A 20182-nucleotide genomic window follows, 5' to 3' on the forward strand; every position below is an offset into this window, starting at 1 on the left:
TGAATTATTGTTGGGTATTTATTAATGGAGTGAATTATTGTTGGGTATTAATGAATTATTGTTGGATATTAATGAATTATTGTTGGGTATTTATTAATGGAGTGAATTATTGTTGGGTATTAATGAATTATTGTTGGGTATTAATGAATTATTGTTGGGTATTTATTAATGGAGTGAATTATTGTTGGGTATTAATGAATTATTTTGGGTATTTATTAATGGAGTGAATTATTGTTGGGTATTAATGAATTATTGTTGGATATTAATGAATTATTGTTGGGTATTTATTAATGGAGTGAGTTATTGTTGGGTATTTATTAATGGAGTGAATTATTGTTGGGTATTCATTAATGGAGTGAGTTATTGTTGGGTATTTATTAATGGAGTGAATTATTTCGCGGTATTCATTAATGGAGTGAATTATTGTTGGGTATTTATTAATGGAGTGAATTATTTTGGGTATTTATTAATGGAGTGAATTATTTTGCAGTATTCATTAATGGAGTTAATTATTTTGGGTATTCATTAATGCAGTGAATTATTGTTGGGTATTAATTAATTATTGTTGGGTATTAATGGAGTGAATTATTTTGGGTATTCATTAATGGAGTGAATTATTGTTGGGTATTCATTAATGGAGTGAATTATTGTTGGGTATTAATGAATTATTGTTGGATATTAATGAATTATTGTTGGGTATTTATTAATGGAGTGAGTTATTGTTGGGTATTCATTAATGGAGTGAATTATTTTGGGTATTCATTAATGGAGTGAATTATTTTGGGTATTAATGGAGTGAATTATTGTTGGGTATTCATTAATGGAGTGAATTATTTTGCAGTATTCATTAATGGAGTGAATTATTGTTGGGTATTCATTAATGGAGTGAATTATTTTGCAGTATTCATTAATGGAGTGAATTATTTTGGGTATTTATTAATGGAGTGAATTATTGTTGGGTATTCATTAATGGAGTGAATTATTTTGGGTATTCATTAATGGAGTGAATTATTTTGGGTATTAATGGAGTGAATTATTTTGGGTATTAATGGAGTGAATTATTGTTGGGTATTCATTAATGGAGTGAATTATTTTGGGTATTAATGAATTATTGTTGGGTATTAATGGAGTGAATTATTTTGGGTATTAATGGAGTGAATTATTGTTGGGTATTCATTAATGGAGTGAATTATTTTGGGTATTTATTAATGGAGTGAATTATTGTTGGGTATTCATTAATGGAGTGAATTATTGTTGGGTATTCATTAATGGAGTGAATTATTGTTGGGTATTCATTAATGGAGTGAATTATTGTTGGGTATTTATTAATGGAGTGAATTATTTCGCGGTATTCATTAATGGAGTGAATTATTGTTGGGTATTCATTAATGGAGTGAATTATTTTGGGTATTAATGGAGTGAATTATTGTTGGGTATTCATTAATGGAGTGAATTATTGTTGGGTATTCATTAATGGAGTGAATTATTTTGGGTATTAATGGAGTGAATTATTGTTGGGTATTCATTAATGGAGTGAATTATTGTTGGGTATTCATTAATGGAGTGAATTATTTTGGGTATTTATTAATGGAGTGAATTATTTTGCAGTATTCATTAATGGAGTGAATTATTGTTGGGTATTCATTAATGGAGTTAATTATTTCGCGGCATTAATGACCACAGCTGGCTGTTTCCAGCCCAGGCAGTGCCAGGCTGCTGCTGCTGTGTCCCAGCAAACACAAGAGATGACCCTGATCTTGCTCTGAGCTTTGCCGTTAAAAGGAGAATTTGTGCTTTTCCCTGCAGGTAACGGAGGGATTTTCCTGCCTGTGGAAGGAATTCCCCGGGGGTCTCTGGCCCTGAGGACGCCGTCAGTGGGATTCTGCCCCCAGCACAAACCCAGCTCAGCATCTCCGGGGCTTAGCGAGACTTTGGGTTGCATTTTCATAAAGGAAAGACAGGAAATAGGAGGGATAAAAGCAATCAGCAAGGCCACAATAAAGGAAATTATAGGAGAGGACTGGATTTCCGTGACACAGAGCAATGCCTCTTGGCTTGTTCCCAATCCCCAAATATTTCTCTTTTTCTGTGATGAAAAGACAGCAGGCTGTGTTTTGGTGCAGCTGGGCAGCCGCAGGAACACCCACCCAACATTAACAGAAATATTGCACAGGATATAAATACAAAAAGATTTAGACTAAAACATTGTAGATTTAGAAATTAGAATTACAGAAATACAAACAAGGAGCTGCTGGCAGTGGTTCTGCTGTGGCTTTGAGGGATGCTCAGAGCAGCTTTGGGGCTGCCCGGTGTCCTTCACCCCGGTGTGACTGAGCCTGTCCAGGCTGGGAGCTTCACTTGCTGAAAAGGCGTGGAGTTAAGCGAGGAGGCTGGAGGCAGGGTGGTCTCTGCAATCAGGTACGGTAGCTGGCTAGCAACAGCAGCTAAACAACAGCCCAGCCTGCCAGGGAGCTCAGCTTTATGTTGGATTTGCTGTGGCAACTCCTTATCTGGCAGAGATTAGAGCAGCTCCCATCAGTTGTTGTGAGATTCGGTGGAATCCGTTTCCTGAGCTGTCACCGCTGCCTGCTCGGGCACGGCGGGGATGCAGAAGCTTTGGGAGGGCTCTGCCTGCTTCTGTGGCTGCCAGATTTTGGGGTATTTATGAAGTTTAGGTTTGAATTAGGTAATTTTGGTTAGATATAGGGACAGAATTGATTCCTTCAACAGATTCCCAGAGGAGCTGGGGCCGTCCCTGGATCCCTGGCAGTGCCCAAGGCCAGGCTGGACGAGGTTTGGAGCAGACAGGGACAGGGAAAATTGTCCCTGCCATGGCTGGGGTGGCTTTGAGTCCCTTCCAACCATTCCATGGCAAACTGTAAACGGGACTCATCCCCATTTCACACTTTCCAGAGCTTTCTTTACCCTGGGTAGGAGGGATATCACAAGGTCCCCCAGTGGAAACATCCCAGGGTGTGACAACACTCCAGTTTGCAGTGGGTGTTTTGACCTTTCACTCCTCAGCGCTGTCTGTAGCTGTTGTGTTGGGAACAACTGTCCTTGGGGTGCTTGGCTGACCTCCTGACTCCTTTTGGAAAGGCATTTCCATGGAGCTCTCAGCACTTGAGATGAGCACCAGACTTCCAGTGGCATCAGAAACGCGGATGCACGTGAAGGGAACACTTGACAGCGCTCAAAAATCCATCCCTGGAGCTCCAGGAAGGGACACACGGGGTGAAGGTGTCACTGAAAAGACTCCAAACCCCTCCTGGCCCTCGGGCTCGAGTGTGGATCTCACCCAGGGAACGTGGAGCTCAAGGGGAGCTGCCTGGGGCAGCCTTTATCGGGGAGATGAGGAAGGAAACGCTGCCAGGGAAAGGAAAGATTTACCTCTCACATGCTCCCAAGGCAGGTGCCAGGCCAAGAATTATCCTGCTTTCGTTAGCCAGAGGTCAGAGCCTGGCCCCTGCCCCCCTGGCTGGGGGAAATCTCTCCCAGCTGAGGATTCAGGAACGCTGCCCTGCTGCCAGCCCCTGCTTTTGGGACATTGTGTGAAGAGGGATGAAATATCACCTTGTGATAAAGCAAATTCTCACAAGCCTCGGCCACACGGGGTGCAGGAGGCCACAGGGACAGAGTTCTGTGTGGAAAGTAATAATAGGTAATAGGTAATTAGGTAATAGTGAGGGATTGGATAGAAAATGCCACAGTGCATCACAGAGGTGATGGGTCATTGGGTCACTAAGAAAAATAATATACGTGTCTATTGTTAATTGGGTAAAAATAGGTATAAAGATAAAAGAACTGCGTATTTCAGGGCCATTCTGTGCATCAGACACAAAGTGTGCCACAGGTTTTGATTGTACCATCAAGAGAAAGAAATGTACCAGATTGCAAAGATGAACCTTGTGCAGCCAGCCTGGAGAGACCTGTCAAGTTCTGTGTTGACCTGTTAATAAACACGAGAAACAAGATTCTAACGAGCTCGGAAGTTTTCTTTGAATAATAAGAACTGAGATAAGCAGGGCTCCCCACCAGGGAGGATCCCAAAAGAATTCAGTCCGAAGGAGGCTGAGAGATCCAAGAATAAAAAGAAAAATACAGAAGAGATGCAGCAGAAACAGAGAAACAGAAAAAAAAAAAGACTTTTTAGAGAAAAGTTACAAATGGCCGAGCTTTTTGGGAAGTTTCCTCCGGTGATGGGCTCAGGAGAAAACAGGGAATTTCCTTCTGATGTCTCCTACTGGAGTCCTGCAGCACCACCGGGGCCTCTGCTCTGCCCCACAGCTGGGAAAAATCCCTTCCTCTGTGTCTGAAACCCCATTTACTGAGAGACCCGACCCCAAATTCCCCTCCTGCTGGTGGGAATTCCCGGCAGAGGAAAGGGGGAGCTGCCCTTGGTGGGGAGATTTTGGCAGCGTGGATTCTCCCAGGGCTGGAGATCTGTGCTCGGCTGCGCCCAGGGTGAACATCCCACCCTTCCCAAACCTGCAGCCTTTGGGGCTCCAGCAGATGAGGATTTTCCCCAAAGAACAGCTCATTTAGACAGCTCCCAGCCTGCTTCCTCCTGCCCTGCTGATCCCCGGAATCATCAGGATGTTCCTTTTTTTTCCAGGTTATTTTTCCTGGGGTTTTGCAGATCCCAGTGCTGCAGGAAGGAGAACCCAGGGCAGGTGGTGCTGCTGCCAGCCTTTGGGACACCTCCTCCTCCCCACCTGGAGGCCTGGAGGTGTTCCCTTCCCAAAACCAGCCTGCTTTGGGGGCATCTTTCAGCTCCCACGCAGAGGAAGGGTGGATGGGTTGCGATTTCTGGGGAGAACGAGATGTTCTCGCTGCTCCTGGGGTCTGGACAAGGCCTCCTCAGCCACGGCTGGACAATTCCTGCACGTCCACCTCGCCTCCCGCTGCAACGTGCTCCTCTCAGCGCTGGCCAGGCTAAAAAAGGAAAGTTCCTATCGTGCCAAAAAACACAACTTTGATAAATATGAGGGGAAAGTCACAATAAGAGTGACTGGCTTGGGATCCAAACACAATAATGTGGGAAGGATAGTTTTATTTTCTTGCCTTACCAAAGCCTTGGATAAAACAGAGTGAATTCTTAAATGAATTTATTTAGTAAATAGCTGAGCAGAGAAAAACAGAGTTTCTGCTCTAGCACAAAGAATCCAGTGAGGGGACTGAAAGCATGGCCTGAAAGGTGGTGATTTCATCCCAGACTGCATGATTGAGGAGTTCAGGATGCGTTGGGATCTGTGGTTTGACAGCTCTAATTTGGAAAGCCACGTCACATTTAAAAGGAGAGGAAAATCTGATCTCAGGGTTAGCACCTTGGTAAAGCTCTCACGGGGCAGTGAGGAGGGTTCAGGGGTGAAAAATGTCTTTTTGAAGGTTTCCAAGCCTACAGGACAGGGCTGGAAAGGATCTTTGATCTCGGTGGTAGACAGAGATTATAAACCCCCACCGTGAGTTTGTTGTGCCCCAGGAACAGGAGAAATTCTCTGCTGCTCCCACCCCGAAAAAGCTTCATGGCCTGGGGAAATGGAGGAGATGCAGGCTGGGCAGCAGTCAGTGTTTGTGATGTTCAGGTGCAGAAAACCCAGAGCAGGCTCCGGGCAGAGCAGAGAGGACAGGGATGGAAAATGTGCAGTTTCACACGGGCACTTCGCAATTCTCCGTCTCTGGAAAAAGCTCAATTAAAAAAATAATCAATCCTCGTTCCCTTCCATCTCACAAGGGCTTCCAGCCCACCTCAGCTCCACTGGGAAGTCTCTTTTTCCCAGATGACCTCTGCAAAGCCTGCAAATGTTGATGTGTGGAAGATCTCCAGAGGAGCCCCTCTGATCCTCACAGCCTATCTGAGCGGAAGCGGAGGAATGCGCAGTTTATTTTAAATAACGTGCACTTGTCCTAATGCTGGAGCTTTCTGAGCCTCAGCCAGGCCTTTGCACGTCAGCACAATCTGCTCTGAAGGAATTATTGGCCTCTTCACACTTTTGATCTTTGCAGAAAGGAGCGTGTGGCATTTCCAGCCCAGATGTTCGCGATGCTGCTCCTGGACCCCACCCAGAAGTTTCTCCCTGATGGCTCCTGGATTGGTGAGGAGCTCCTTGCAGAGGTAAAACATTAAATAAACACAGAAAGGAGGAGCTGTGTGGGCTCTGGGGATTCTGTGCACAGGAAAACCCCTGGAGTCAGGGGCTGGAGGTCACACAAGCCACTTGGGGGTTGGATTTTTGAATTCAGCTCGGCTTCTTCCCCAGGCTTTATATCCACAGCTGAGTGAAGCTGGGTTCAATGCACCAAACTGAACCTGAGCCTGAGTTTGGGCTCAGTTTTAGGGCTGAACCAGTCCCCAGCAAGGCTGAGAGCAGCAGGTGTTTATACCCAATGCTGACTGTTACTCTCCAATAACGTTTTCCCACTCCCATCTCCTCTTGTTCCCCCCATTTCCCTCTGCGTCCCTTTCTCCTCCCAGTTTGTTTTTCCTCTCACACAGCTCTGCAGCCTGGCTGGAGATGAATTCTGCCTCACCAAAGCCAAATCCTCAGCAGCCAGAACCCAGAGGGGTGATCCCCTCAGGGTCCTGCTTGAAAACTGCAGATCTCTCTGGTTCTCCCTTTCCTGTCCCCAGCCAGGCTCTAGGCTGGGCTGTTCCCCCTCCCCAAATAAATAAATGAATGAAAGGTTTTCTGTCGGAGGAAAGAACTGTTTGGAGTCCTGTTACTCTTCTTTCCTCCACCAAAAGCTGTGGCAGGGCTGGAAGGAGCCAGGCAGGGGTGAGGGACGAGCAGAAAGGTGACAAAAAACCACGGGGACACCTTTGGGTCGTTGATGGGGAGAGGCCAAACGTCCTCACTGGGCTGCAAATCCAGGGTTCCACAAGCTGGCTGAGGAAATCCTGTTCTGCTCTTCAGAAAGGACAAAACAGCAGTAAATAAGTGCAGGTTTGTCATCCTTTGAAGGCTGCCCATCAGGGAAAAATCAGAATTCCTGTGCTGCAGTCTCGCTGCAGGTTGGGGTGTGGGGAAATGCTCCCCAGGCTCTGTCAGCTGTGCTGGGTTTAGGAGCACCTGGCTGTGGGGAACAGTGAAAACTGTGAAAACAGAGCTGAAAACCCCTGAGCTGACGAGGTTTGGTGACAGTGGGGTTTTCTGTGGGTGGCTGGCACAGCACAGCAGATGCTGCAGACAGATCTCAGAGCCCTGGGGATTGATGTGAGCACCTCCAGCACCCAGGGCTGGGCTGCCCCAGCTCCTCTGCCTGCCCAGATCCAGCATCCACGGAGGTTTTTCCAGGCAGCTGGAGGAGAGACACTTCTGGTTTCTTTCTGTCAAGGCACAACGTCCGTACCCCAAACTTGTGAGTGCAATTCTGCCTGAGCAGCAGGAAGTGCTGGCCTGTTCTCCAGCCAACCTGAGCAGCTGAAAGAAGACTTGAAATAAACACACCCCAAAAAAAATGCTAAAGGATATTTTTGAAATTTCCAGGTCCAGAGCGTGAACCAAGCTCTGAGCTCTGCTCTCCTTCCTCCCCCTCGGCCTGTGGGCAGCGGCAGGACCCTGCACAATGCAAGTCCCTGGCTCTGGAGCTGCAATTCCTGTGCATTTGTGCAGCTGCATTTGGTGTCTGTGAAAAGCTGAGTGTCCCCTCCTAGTTGGTTTTGGCACCAGTCTGACTCGTGGCTTGAGTTAAGTTTTTTATCTCCTCCTCCAGCACCTTGGTTTTCTTCTCCAGCTCCTCCCGGGCGTGCTCTGCCCTCATCAGCCTCAGCTCCAGCTCCCCAGATTTCTTCTTCTCCTGCTCCAAGTCCTGCTTCAGCCTCACCACTTTGGCCCAGACCTCGTAGTTTTCCTTCTGGAGGCTGTGAAGGGAAACAGAGCCTGAAAGGATTGGGCTGGAGAAGGGCTGGGAAATCGTTTGGCTCTCAGGGAGTCTGAGCTCAGCGTCATTAAACAGCAAAACAATCCAGAGGTGCTGTCCTGAGCCCTTCAGATGCAATAAATCAATAAATGTGATATGTGTGTATTGGTAGGGGGATTATATTGATAGAAGTTATAATTTAATAACAGTATGGTTACAACCAAGGGTGTAATGATGCTGCTGGTGAACTCTGGAGAGCCTGAGGGTGGTGGCAATCACAGGAATTATGGAAGTGCAAAGGGATGCAGGAACATTTCAGTGCCACTGAATGACGTGGGAAGAGCTGGGGAGTACTGATGCTGCAATCACACATCACCCACTGTGGTGAGAGCACAGCACACTGATTTTCAGCCTGCTAAATGCTGTGTTTTATCATTCACCACTGCTGCTAAACAACCTGTGCTGTGTTTGCTGTCACAGCACGAGCTGCACATTTCCCAGCTCCCTGCAGTTACCTTTTCATTTGCCCCTCGTAGTCATTTCTCTGCGCCTCCAGATCTCCCTCCAGCTTGAGGATCAGGCTTTGCAGGCACTCCCTGCTCTCCTGCTCGGGGCTGGGCTCCTCAGCAGGGCTGCTGGTGGCACTGGCAGCTTCCTTTGGCTCGTGGCTGAAGCAGGGCAGGAATTCCTTCTCGGAGATGCTGCTGGCAGGGCTGGAGCCCTCCCCGCTCTCTGCCTGCCAGGGGGGAACGCTCTCACAGGCCCTGTGCAGGTCCAGCAGCTTGAAGAGATCATGAGACAACGTTCTCTTGTGTCCATCAGAGGCCGTGGGGAGTGTGCTGCCTCTCCAAAAATCACTGGTGAGGGCATCGCTCCTCTCCTTGCTGCCCTTCTCCGCCGGAGCAGCCGCTGCCAGGAAGGATTTCCTCGTAGGTAAAGTCTGGGTTCTTTTCCTTGGCTGTGTTTCCCACGCTCCCAGCGTGTCTTTGGGCTCTGTGTCGTGCCCAGGGACGCTGCTGGAGTTGGGGTGATCCCTCTGGAAAACAGAGCACGGCTTTGGGAGAGCCCTGGAGCGGAGAGGCCACTGCCGTGACAAAGTGACATATTTGAACGTGCTGGAGGAATGGCCACACTTTTCCATAAAAAAAAAAAAAAAACCCATTCTGAATTGCACCACATTTACCATTTTTGCAGAGATTCCTTCAGGGAAAAACCTTTAATCCTCGTTGTTTTCCCTCCACCAGCCTGAGCTGAAAAAGTTTTGTGTGTTCGACAGTGTAGCCAAAAAGCTTCGGGAGTTTTCACGTTCTCCAGAACAGCAGATTTTCCACAGGAAAGTGGAAAGTTTATCTACATCATTTTCCTGATATAAATATCCCAGGGGTGACAGATACAGCTTTTTTTAACCCATAAGTAGCAAGTGCTTTTAGGGCTGGCTGACCTGTCAGAGCCTGCCACAATTAACCACACGTTAAATGAACGTTGATTACTCCCCCTGGGGATCCATCCTTACCATTTGCCTCTGGGTGGAGGCTCTGGGAGCTGTGGGGTCCTCTGCAGCCCCCCAGCCCACAGAGCTGCGAGGGACAGGAGCTTTCTTCTCGTTTTTTTGGGCAGGTGGGGAAGGAGGCACGTCCTTGGATGGGGGAAAGAGCTTTTGGTGGTCACTGATCATCACAGTCATCACCTTCTGGACCTGGGGTGTGCCTGCAGGAATCAGAGAGGCTCAGGGGCAAAGCCACGGGATCCCTGCCACCCCTTGGGTTTTCTCTTTGCTCTTTCTGGTGTCTAAAATGGAAGAGGAAACAAGGAGCAGGATCATAAAGCCAAATAAAGTAGATGCAGTGAGTGAAAGGAAATGAGTACCCACATTTGAGTTCCCCCAAGGAGGGTTTTGTACCTTCCTGCTCTTTGCAGCACAGAGATGACCTCACCAAATCTGCTGAACTCCATGAGGGGAACACACAGTGTAACTCCTGAGGGGTTTTGTCACCGTGAACACCTTTACAGCCCAACAAACACACGGCCTGACCCTGCCCTGCTGCACTCACGGCACATTCCTGGCTTTCTTTCAGCTCCACCACAGAAAATCTTTAATTTCCAGGGTTTCAGCATGCCAATTATTCCAGGAGTCCCTTTTACCTCTCATGATAACTGCAGGGTCCTCTACCCTGGGTCTGATGAGGTTCACTCCAATCACTGTTGCCAGGTTGTCCACACTCATCTTGTTGACGCTGGAGTTCAGTTGTATTTCGAAGAGAAACCTGACAGAATTCCAGAGGAAATATTTCACATCAGAGGTGGAAGATGGCAAAAAAAGCCTCACTGGTGAAAAAATCCTGATTGATCCTGCCAGCTCTTCCTCGCAGTCACAAGGACAGAAACATTTGGCCTTAGAACTAGAACATTTGGCTCTTACCAGAACAAAAACCACCAAGTGAGGAGCTGCTCCCCTCGAAACAAATCAGAGAGAAAGGGAATCCCATCCTCAAATCCCCAGCCAGAGAAAAAACCACCCAGGCTGGGTGAAACCCAGAAGTTTTGGTGCTTTTGTCCAGGAAAACTACATCTGGTTTCAATTCTCAGGGATTTTTAAGTGAGTTTGAGGGTGGTGATTCATGCTCAGACATTATCAGGGGCTTTACCCAAGGGGCTGAAATTCTCCTCTGCAAAAAGGGGGTTCTGGTGACTCAAAGGGAGCCAAAGCAGAGCTTGGGAAGGCTCTGCCTGGAGGAATCATCCTTTGGGGTGGTGTTTCTGCTCCCCAGCAGCAGAGCTGGGCTGTGCAGAGCACTGACCTGCAGATGTAGCTGAGGAGGTTGTAGTTGTCTCTGGGGAGGAGGGACAGCTGCTTCAGCAGCTCCTGCTGGCCCTGCAAGGTGAGAAACAGCTCCAGGAGCACTCACAGGCACCAAAGCACAGCTCCTGTGTGGGGTCCCAGGGCACTGGGGGAGTCCCCAGCCCTGCAGGGCTCCAAACACGAGTGGTGGCACTCGGGGACAGCGGCCACCGTGGTGGATGATCCTGGGGACCTTTTCCAAACTCAGTTATTCCATGACTCCGATTCTCCTGGCATTTTTCCCCTTGGAGTTCTTTCTCCATGGGACACTGAGGGGTTTCTGCAAGGAGGGGCAGCCACAGGAGGAGCAGGGTCCCCTCCAGCCCAGCGTGTGCGGGGGGAGCTCTCAAAGAGCTGATCCTGCCTCGTCTCCTCCAGTCTCTTGTGTAGAAACATTTAGGACATCTTTAACCCCAAAGAAAAGCAGAAATTTAAGCTTTAAAATTCACAAACCTATGTGGCCAAGCTGGGAAACTCCACTGGCTTTGGGGGAGTTTTTCTTTTTCATTTTTTTTCCTTCTTTTTTCCCTCCCCAGATTCCGAAGCTCCACAGGCACCTCCAGCTCACAACCGAACTGGCACTGAAACTGATTTTAAGGCCAGGAGGAAACAAAAAGCACCTCTACCTTCGTCTCATCAGCTTCCAGAACCTTCCCACAGAGCAGGAAATCCTCGTACTGCAGCCAGGGCACGACGGGCTCCGGGAGCTCCCGCAGGTACAGCTTGAACAGGGAGGCCACGGTGTGGACATCGGTGTCCCTGCGAGGGGCAAAGAGAAAATCAACCCCAGCAGGTCCCCACGAGGCTCTGCTGGAGCTCTGTGTGCAGCTGTGGAGACAGAGATGGGAATGGGCAGACCTGGGGGAGCCACAGGCAGGGAAATGAAGGCTTGGTGGGGATTTTCTCCACCTTGAGGGTGGCAGGTGCCGGTGTCCACACCTGGGCTGAGCTGAGATAGCAGGAAATTCACTTAGAGGGCTCCTGCCTCCTTCCAGAGCCGAGTTTTGAGCCAGCACAAAGTCACAGAGTGTCAGCTTTACCCTTCCCTTGGACATCCTGATCACCCTGCACAGCTCTGGGCACAGCTCTGGGCACAGCCAGAGCCAAAGCCAACAGCAGCTGCCCCTGGTACAACACAGGGATTGTCTCACTCTCCCTGCTCTGCTCTGGGAACCCAAAATCACTTTTCTTCACCCACCAGACACCCACGGAGCCACCCTCGTTAACGAGTGGGAGCTGCAATTCTGGAGCAGCACCTCTTGTCACTGCATTCAAAGGGGTGGAGAAGCAAGGAAAAGGGAGGAAAAACCCTTCTCCCATCTCCCATCCCAAAGAAAACCCTTCTCCCATCCCAATCAAAACCCTTCTTCCTTCTCCCATCCCAAAGAAAACCCTTCTCCCATCCCAAAGAAAACCCTTCTCCCATCTCCCATCCCAAAGAAAACCCTTCTTCCTTCTCCCATCCCAAAGAAAACCCTTCTCCCATCTCCCATCCCAAAGAAAACCCTTCTTCCTTCTCCCATCCCAATCAAAACCCTTCTTCCTTCTCCCATCCCAATCAAAACCCTTCTTCCTTCTCCCATCCCAAAGAAAACCCTTCTTCCTTCTCCCATCCCAATCAAAACCCTTCTCCCATCCCAAACAAACCCTTCTCCCTTCTCCCATCCCAATCAAAACCCTTCTCCCATCCCAAACAAACCCTTCTCCCACCCCAAACAAAACCCTTTTCCCTTCTCCCCTCTCCCAGCCCACGCAGAGCCCGTGCTGGGCTCCGAGGGGCCGCCTGCAGACCCTCAGAGCCTCCCCAGGACTCCAGAGCAGCAGCAGCAGCAGCAGCAGCAGTCCCTGGGGATGCTGTGCTGGGACAGATGTTTGCAGCTTTGCAGCCCTTGTATTTACATCCTGTCAAGGGGACACTGCCAAGACCAGGGGCCTCTCATCTGACCTACCTTCAAGTCGCTAAACTCTTATAAACTTCAAGCAGAAACGCCCCAGCTCAGTTATTTTTAGGATGGGTTGGAGTTGTAAAACACTGTTATTTTTACAAACTCACATAAACACAGAGGGGTTTTTTCAGAGCTGTGTTTTTGTAGGAGCTACAAAACACCCTGCACTGGGCACTCTGGGTGTTAGCAGCTTCCTAATGCTCCCCCTCCAATCCTGCCGTGGTCGTGTGCTTCTCCAGGAATCTCAGCACCCTCTGGCTCTGTTTTTGTGGTTTCTGCTGAATCCCCTCTCAATCAATCCCCTCTCAATCAATCCCCTCTCCATCAATCCCCTCTCCATCAATCCCCTCTCCATCAATCCCCTCTCCATCAATCCCCTCTCCATCAATCCCCTCTCCATCAATCCCCTCTCCATCAATCCCCTCTCCATCAATCCCCTCTCCATCAATCCCCTCTCCATCAATCCCCTCTCCATCAATCCCCTCTCCATCAATCCCCTCTCCATCAATCCCCTCTCCATCAATCCCCTCTCCATCAATCCCCTCTCCATCAATCCCCTCTCCATCAATCCCCTCTCCTCCCCAAGCCCTTCTGGAGGGTTCCTGCAGGGCTCTGGGGGGTGGGACTGGCTGCTTTTCCCTGGAATTTGGGGCTGGGGGAGGAGGAAGCAGCGGTACCTGTCGAAGGAGGGTCTCTCCCCAGCGTCGAAGGCGTCGCGGAGCTGCCTGACCAGGCTGTCCTGGCCGGGCAGGCGGAAGATCCCCTCCTCAGCCACGCCGTGCTCCCGGATGAACTCGGCGCTTTTCTGCACCAGGATGGGCACCAGGTGCTGCCCGAATTTCTGCTCGTAGGCCATGGTGTCTGCCAGGCTCTGCCCGAACACGGCTGGGGACAGGGCACGGGGTCACAGCTCGGCCCGGGGTGATGCTTTCAGCTTTAGCTGTCACATTTCCCAGCTTAGCACACAACTCTGAACTTCACAGAACGTGTCAGAGAGTTCTCCTCACTTGGAGTCACACACAACAATTCTTTTCCAGCCCAGAACCAAGGACACCGCTGCAGCTTCAGGCCCAAAAAGTGTAAACAACAGCAAAATGAGGAGAGCAAACTGGGAGGATGGGATTTCATCACCTGAAGCTGGAATTGGACAAATAGCCCCAATATGGAAATGAAAACTTGTGAAAGTGTGAAAACTCCTCACCACGTGTCCATCTGGGGTGGAGCCACTTGTGCCAGGATCTTGCACATTTACAACATTTACATTTGAATAAATCCCTGCTTTATTCCTTTAACTCTGTCTGGCCTCTGTTCCAGGGAGCCTCTCAGGGCATCAAAGACACCTCACCTGCCCCAGGTGCTGGGGACAGCAGGAGCTGCTGCTCTGCCAGGCCCCAGAACCCTGCAAAGCCCTCTGCAGAAACCAAGTGTGCAAAGGCAGCCCAGAAAGTTCTCCTCACCACTCAGAAACCAAGTTTGGAGCAGCCCAGAAAGTTCTCCTCACCACCCAGAAACCAAGTTTGAAAAGGCAGCACAGAAAGTTCTCCTCACCACCCAGAAACCAAGATTGAAAAGGCAGCACAGAAAGTTCTCCTCACCACCCAGAAACCAAGTTTGGAGCAGCACAGAAAGTTCTCCTCACCACCCAGAAACCAAGATTGAAAAGGCAGCACAGAAAGTTCTCCTCACCACCCAGAAACCAAGTTCGGAGCAGCCCCAGCTCCCAGGGGAGTCACCAGGGACACGTTTCAGCCCCGTTCTCCAGGGATTTCTGAGCCAAACCCTCAGCCACAAGTGCTGCAGGCCCCAGGACAGTGACAGTCACCCCTGTAGGAGCTGGTCCTGATCCCTTTTTTACCTCCTGAGGCGGAGCCCAGCGCCCTCCGGATGGATTTCACCCACTCCTCCATCTCGGCCTGGGAGCTGGCCATGAGCACACAGGAGTCCTGCCCTGCTCGGTTCTGCTCTCCACACCCCCCTGCAGAAACAGCACATTCAAGGAGGAGAAAAGACACGTTTATTCCTGGTGTTCTCTTTGTGAAACCTCTCTGGCTCTGAATTTCCCTGCTAAAGCCCTGCTGGCTGCAGGGGGAGAGGAGCTTTGACATTTCCCACTTTGAGATCTGCAAGGAAGGAAGGGAAAGTGCTGCAGCTGCAGCTTGGAGGAGCTTCTCCTCACCCCTGGGGCACGGTGGGCCCTGCCCCAACCCTGGGCTGGGGATATTAATTTAATATTTAATTAAATAAATTAATAAATTAAATTAATTTAACAATTAAGAAATTCATTTCCCCATGGAACGGCGCTCTGGGAGCCTTGGAAAGAAGCGGGAGCAAAAGGAAAAGGGAGGGATTTGGGGTGGCCAGTCCAGCCCAAAAGGATGTGAGGAGGAGGAGGAGGAGGAGGAGGAGGAGCGAGACAGCCTCACCTGGGATGATTTCAAAGATGAATTTCCCTCCTTCCTCTGGGTTGGTGGCTGGCACCTTGACGGTGCTGCCCTGGAGAGACAGGCAGCCCTAGGACAAGAGCAGAGCGTCCCTGAGTGCCCCTCGCTGCCCTCAAACACCTTCAGGACACCACTGGGTACACACAGAGTCAGAAATGACTCCTCAAGCAACAGGAGCCACTTCTAAAGTGCCATTTTTTCCAGTGAAGTGATTCTCAGAAGGAGAAAACCGGTTCTTTTGAGCTTTCCTGGTTTTTTCTCACTTCTCATATCCTTTTAGCCCTCGTTGGGAGTGGAAGGAGAGAGAAAAAAGGAGAAGGGACTTGGGAAAACCCCAGAACATCCTGTTCCTTTAACACAGCATCACTTAAACCCAAAAGTTTAAAAGCTGGTTTTCCCAGCTCCCCAGTCCTTGGGCTCAGAGGGACCCAGCCCCAGCAGGCACCGGAGGAACTCAAATCATCAATGAATTCCTCATCAGGACCTTTCACCTCTGCTGCTGCCCAGAGGCAGAAAACTCCTTCAATGCCCAAGACCAATTCCAAAACATTTCATGGAATTACAGAATTCCAGAATGGTTTGGGTGGGAAAAGATCATCTTGTTCCACCCTCCACCATGGCAGGGACACCTCCCACTGTCCCAGGCTGCTCCAAGTCCTGTCCAGCCTGGCCTTGGGCACTTCCAGGGATCCAGGTGCAGCCACAGCTGCTCTGGGAATTCCATCCCAGCCCCTCCCCACCCTCCCAGGGAAGAATTCCTTCCCAAAATTCCCATTAAACCAGCACATGGAATTCTGGATTGGTTTGGGTTGGAAGGAACCTTAAATTCCATCCAGTGCCATCTCCAGCCTGGCCTTGGGCACTTCCAGAGATCCAGGGACAGCCACAGCTGCTCTGGGAGTTCCATCCCAGCCAGGAATTCTTCCCAATATCCCATCCCTGTCCCCTGGCAGTTCATTCATTCCCCCTTGCCCTGGTGGAAAGTCTCTCCCCATTTTCCTTTCAGCTCCCTTCGGGCCCTGGGAGGCCACAGCTCATCTCAGAGCTCCTCCTCTGCAGGGTGGAGACCCCAATTCCCCCAGCCCCAAACCCCCAGCCCAGGGGGGGTTTTGGGGCTCTCTCTCCCCACCTGGGGCTTGGCATCGTCCTCGTCCTTGTAGTAGAGGAGCTGCTGTCCCTGGAGCACGAAGAAGCGGAGCTGCCAGTTCCTGACGAAGGAGCGCTGCTTCCTCAGCCAGCCCAGCTTGAGCGGCCGCTCCGGCCCGCGGGGGGACCCCGGCCCAGAACACCAGGGGTCCCCGCTCATCGCGCTCCAGGAGCGGGCTGGGGACAGACAGACACCGTGTGGGACACGGGGACACGGTGTGGGACACGGGGACACGGTGTGGGACACGGGGACACGGTGTGGGACACGGGGACACCACGGTGTGGGACAGGGGGACACAGTGTGGGACAGGGGGACACAGTGTGGGGCAGGGGGACACCGTGTGGGGCAGGGGGACACCATGGGGTGGGGCAGGGGGACACAGTGTGGGGCAGGGGGACACCGTGTGGGGCAGGGGGACACCGTGTGGGGCAGGGGGACACCATGGGGTGGGACAGGGGGACACAGTGTGGGGCAGGGGGACACCGTGTGGGGCAGGGGGACACCACGGTGTGGGGCAGGGGGACACAGTGTGGGGCAGGGGGACACCGTGTGGGGCAGGGGGACACAGTGTGGGACACGGGGACACGGTGTGGGACAGGGGGACACGGTGTGGGACACGGGGACACGGTGTGGGACACGGGGACACCACGGTGTGGGACAGGGGGACACGGTGTGGGGCAGGGGGACACCACGGTGTGGGACAGGGGGACACCACGGTGTGGGACAGGGGGACACAGTGTGGGGCAGGGGGACACCGTGTGGGGCAGGGGGACACAGTGTGGGGCAGGGGGACACCGTGTGGGGCAGGGGCACACCGGGGTGGGGGGAGGGGGGACCCGGTGGGGGGCAGGGGGACACCACGGTGTGGGACAGGGGGACACGGTGTGGGACAGGGGGACACGGTGTGGGACAGGGGGACACAGTGTGGGACAGGGGGACACCACGGTGTGGGACACGGGGACACCATGGGGTGGGGCAGGGGGACACCGTGTGGGACAGGGGGACACCGTGTGGGGCAGATGGACACACAGGGAAAGGACAGAGGGACACAGTGTGGGGACAGATGGACACACAGGGACAGAAGGACACAGTGTGAGGACAGATGGACACACAGGGACAGGACAGAGGGACAGGACAGATGGACACACAGGGACAGGACAGAGGGACAGGACAGATGGACACACAGGGACAGGACAGAGGGACACAGTGTGGGGACAGATGGACACACAGGGACAGGGGACACAGTGCGGGGACAGATGGACACACAGGGACAGGGGACACAGTGTGGGGACAGATGGACACACAGGGACAGGGGACACAGTGTGGGGACAGATGGACACACAGGGACAGGGGACACAGTGTGGGGACAGATGGACACACAGGGACAGGACAGAGGGACACAGTGTGGGGACAGATGGACACACAGGGACAGGGGACACAGGACAGGAGAGGCTCAGGGCCCCGCGCTCTGCCGAGAGAACTGGCCCCAGTTTACGAAGGAAGTGGCTGCAGTCGCTGCCAGCGTTTGCTTCCTTTTTCCTGCGTGGGAGGAATTGTCTTGCAAGTGAGAACAAAATCATCAGCGCTGTTTTTTGGGGTTGGTTTTGTTGTTTCTTTTTTAATCGGAGCGTGTGGGTTTTGCGCCCTCCCCGGAGCAGCAGCGACAGCAGAGTGACCCCGAGGCTTTGGAGCTCTTGTAAAAGTTGTTGGTTCTCAGCAAAGCGCTCAGGACCCCATAAATCCCCATAAATCCCCATAAATCCCCATAAATCCCATGTCCCATGGCTCTGGGGCATCTCAGCACCCCTGAGAGGAAACCGGGGATGTCGGAGGGGCCGGGACACCCGAGCCAGGGTCAGACCGAATCCTCTGGCCTCAGCCACCTCCCTCATCCCTCACCTGCTGCAGGTTTGTGCCACCAGAACGGGCCTGAGGAGTTTAAATCCTCCCAAACCTGGTTTTGGGGGGGCAGCAGCCCTCCCTGAGCACTCATCATCACCCCAAATCCCAGAGCAGGCACAGGCTGGGCTCTGCAGCCCCCCCTGACCATTCCATCACCCCAAATCCCAGAGCAGGCACAGGCTGGGCTCTGCAGCCCCCCCTGACCATTCCATCACCCCAAATCCCAGAGCAGGCACAGGCTGAGCTCTGCAGCCCTCCCTGACCATTCCATCACCCCAAATCCCAGAGCAGGCACAGGCTGGGCTCTGCAGCCCCCCCTGACACCATCATCACCCCAAATCCCAGAGCAGGCACAGGCTGGGCTCTGCAGCCCCCCCTGACACCATCATCACCCCAAATCCCAGAGCAGGCACAGGCTGAGCTCTGCAGCCCCCCCTGACACCATCATCACCCCAAATCCCAGAGCAGGCACAGGCTGAGCTCTGCAGCCCCCCCTGACACCATCATCACCCCAAATCCCAGAGCAGGCACAGGCTGAGCTCTGCAGCCCCCCCTGACCATTCCATCACCCCAAATCCCAGAGCAGGCACAGGCTGGGCTCTGCAGCCCCCCCTGACACCATCATCACCCCAAATCCCAGAGCAATCACAGGCTGGGCTCTGCAGCCCCCCCTGACCATTCCATCACCCCAAATCCCAGAGCAGGCACAGGCTGGGCTCTGCAGCCCCCCCTGACCATTCCATCACCCCAAATCCCAGAGCAGGCACAGGCTGAGCTCTGCAGCCCCCCCTGACCATTCCATCACCCCAAATCCCCTCCCTGGCTGCCTGAGCTGACCCCAGGCTCTGCCGTTCTGCCCTGGGAGCCCTCTCAGGGATCCCTCCCTCCTTCCCAGAGCTGTTCCCCGGCGCTCCCCTCGCTGCAGGAGGATCCTGGGCTGGATGAGAGCCCTGCAAAGCCTGGAAGGGGTCAGGAAATCCCAGGTGAGGCTGTCCTGCAGTTCTGGGAATTCCTCTCAGCACCCCTGAGAGGAAACCAGGGATGTCGGAGGGGCCGGGACACCCGAGCCAGGGTCAGACCGAATCCTCTGGCCTCAGCCACCTCCCTCATCCCTCACCTGCTGCAGGTTTGTGCCACCAGAACGGGCCTGAGGGGTTTAAATCCTCCCAAACCTGGTTTTGGGGGGTCAGCAGCCCTGTCCCCCTGCTCCCACAGCATCCCTCGCTCGTAACTTCGCAAATCACTCCTTGTAAACCATTTACAAATCAGCTGCTCAGTCTCAAAGCGGCACTTTGGGGCCAGATCCCCGCACTGAGGCCAGAGCCGAGATCTCGGCTGGGCCCGGCCACCCCCAGCCCCTGAGGCGCCCCGGGCAGACACACAAAGAACACTCACGGCACCTATTTTTGCAGCATCCATCTTCAGGTTGAAATCCCAGTTCCGTGGCAGCTTCAGGGACATTTTGGATCAGGAATTTTTGGGGTTTTTTTCCCCTCAAGGTGGGCTTGCTCAGGAGCTGGGCCGGAGCCAAGCCCCGTGAGGATCCCTCAGCAGCTCGGTTGTTTTGGCAGCGAGCTTCCTGCCTCTGAGAGCAGCTGGTAAAACCCCAGAGAAATCCTTTCCTGCCCCGTGTTCCTGCCCAGCTCTGGCCTCCCCAGGGATGTTCTCGGGTCCTGGATCCCCGGTCTGTCCCGTCCTGGCTCTCCGGGACTCTGGGCCCAGCCCGGGCCCGGCTCCGAGCGCCGCTCGGGGCATTTGAGGAAGTGGTGGCAGAAAGTCTGGGTGTCCTCCTGGTGCTCTGAGAGCTGCCCCGAGGAGGAACAGCCCAGCTCAGGGCCCCAGGGAGTTCTGCTGAGGGGCAGAGCTCAGCTGTCAGCTCAGGGTGACATCTGACCCTAATCCTGACCCTAATCCTGACCCTGACCCTAATCCTGACCCCTAATCCTGACCCTAATCCTGACCCTGACCCTGACCCTAATCCTGACCCTGACCCCAAACCCTGACCCCTAATCCTGACCCTAATCCTGACCCTGACCCTAATCCTGAC

General features: G+C 52.4%; 1 protein-coding gene across 2 annotated transcripts; it reads right to left on the reverse strand.

Annotated features, from left to right (window-relative positions):
* Positions 1 to 6111: 6111 nt before the first annotated feature.
* Positions 6112 to 19906, reverse strand: ARHGAP25 (Rho GTPase activating protein 25). Of its 2 annotated transcripts, none has more exons than XM_088068320.1 (11): positions 19536 to 19906; positions 16216 to 16409; positions 15069 to 15156; positions 14501 to 14620; positions 13323 to 13530; positions 11326 to 11458; positions 10659 to 10732; positions 10003 to 10124; positions 9374 to 9567; positions 8376 to 8992; positions 6112 to 7861 (listed from the first exon to the last, which is right to left on the reverse strand). In XM_088068320.1, the coding sequence occupies exons 1-11, from the start codon at positions 19594 to 19596 to the stop codon at positions 7651 to 7653; spliced, it is 2022 nt and encodes a 673-aa protein (XP_087924446.1). In that variant the 5' UTR covers positions 19597 to 19906; the 3' UTR covers positions 6112 to 7650. The 2 variants fall into 2 exon arrangements, with proteins under 2 accessions (XP_087924446.1, XP_005533029.2); XM_005532972.3 differs by having other exon boundaries at positions 8376 to 8896; positions 19536 to 19905.
* Positions 19907 to 20182: the final 276 nt, after the last annotated feature.

This window comes from Pseudopodoces humilis, chromosome 30 (assembly GCF_049639895.1).
Source record: "Pseudopodoces humilis isolate 2021_Gansu_Grassland_sample_001 chromosome 30, ASM4963989v1, whole genome shotgun sequence".
NCBI lineage: Eukaryota > Metazoa > Chordata > Aves > Passeriformes > Paridae > Pseudopodoces > Pseudopodoces humilis.

What these genes read in the sequence shown, in the direction of transcription:
- ARHGAP25 (XM_088068320.1), bottom strand. Translation starts at nt 19,596, where the DNA reads ATGTCCCTGAAGCTGCCACGGAACTGGGATTTCAACCTGAAGATGGAT. An exon ending in GAGAGACCCTCCTTCGACAG is followed by an intron (nt 11,459 to 13,322) that starts GTACCGCTGCTT and finishes TGCCCCTCGCAG; the next exon opens with GGACACCGATGTCCACACCG. An exon ending in CCTCCACCCAGAGGCAAATG is followed by an intron (nt 8,993 to 9,373) that starts GTAAGGATGGAT and finishes TTTATGGAAAAG; the next exon opens with TGTGGCCATTCCTCCAGCAC.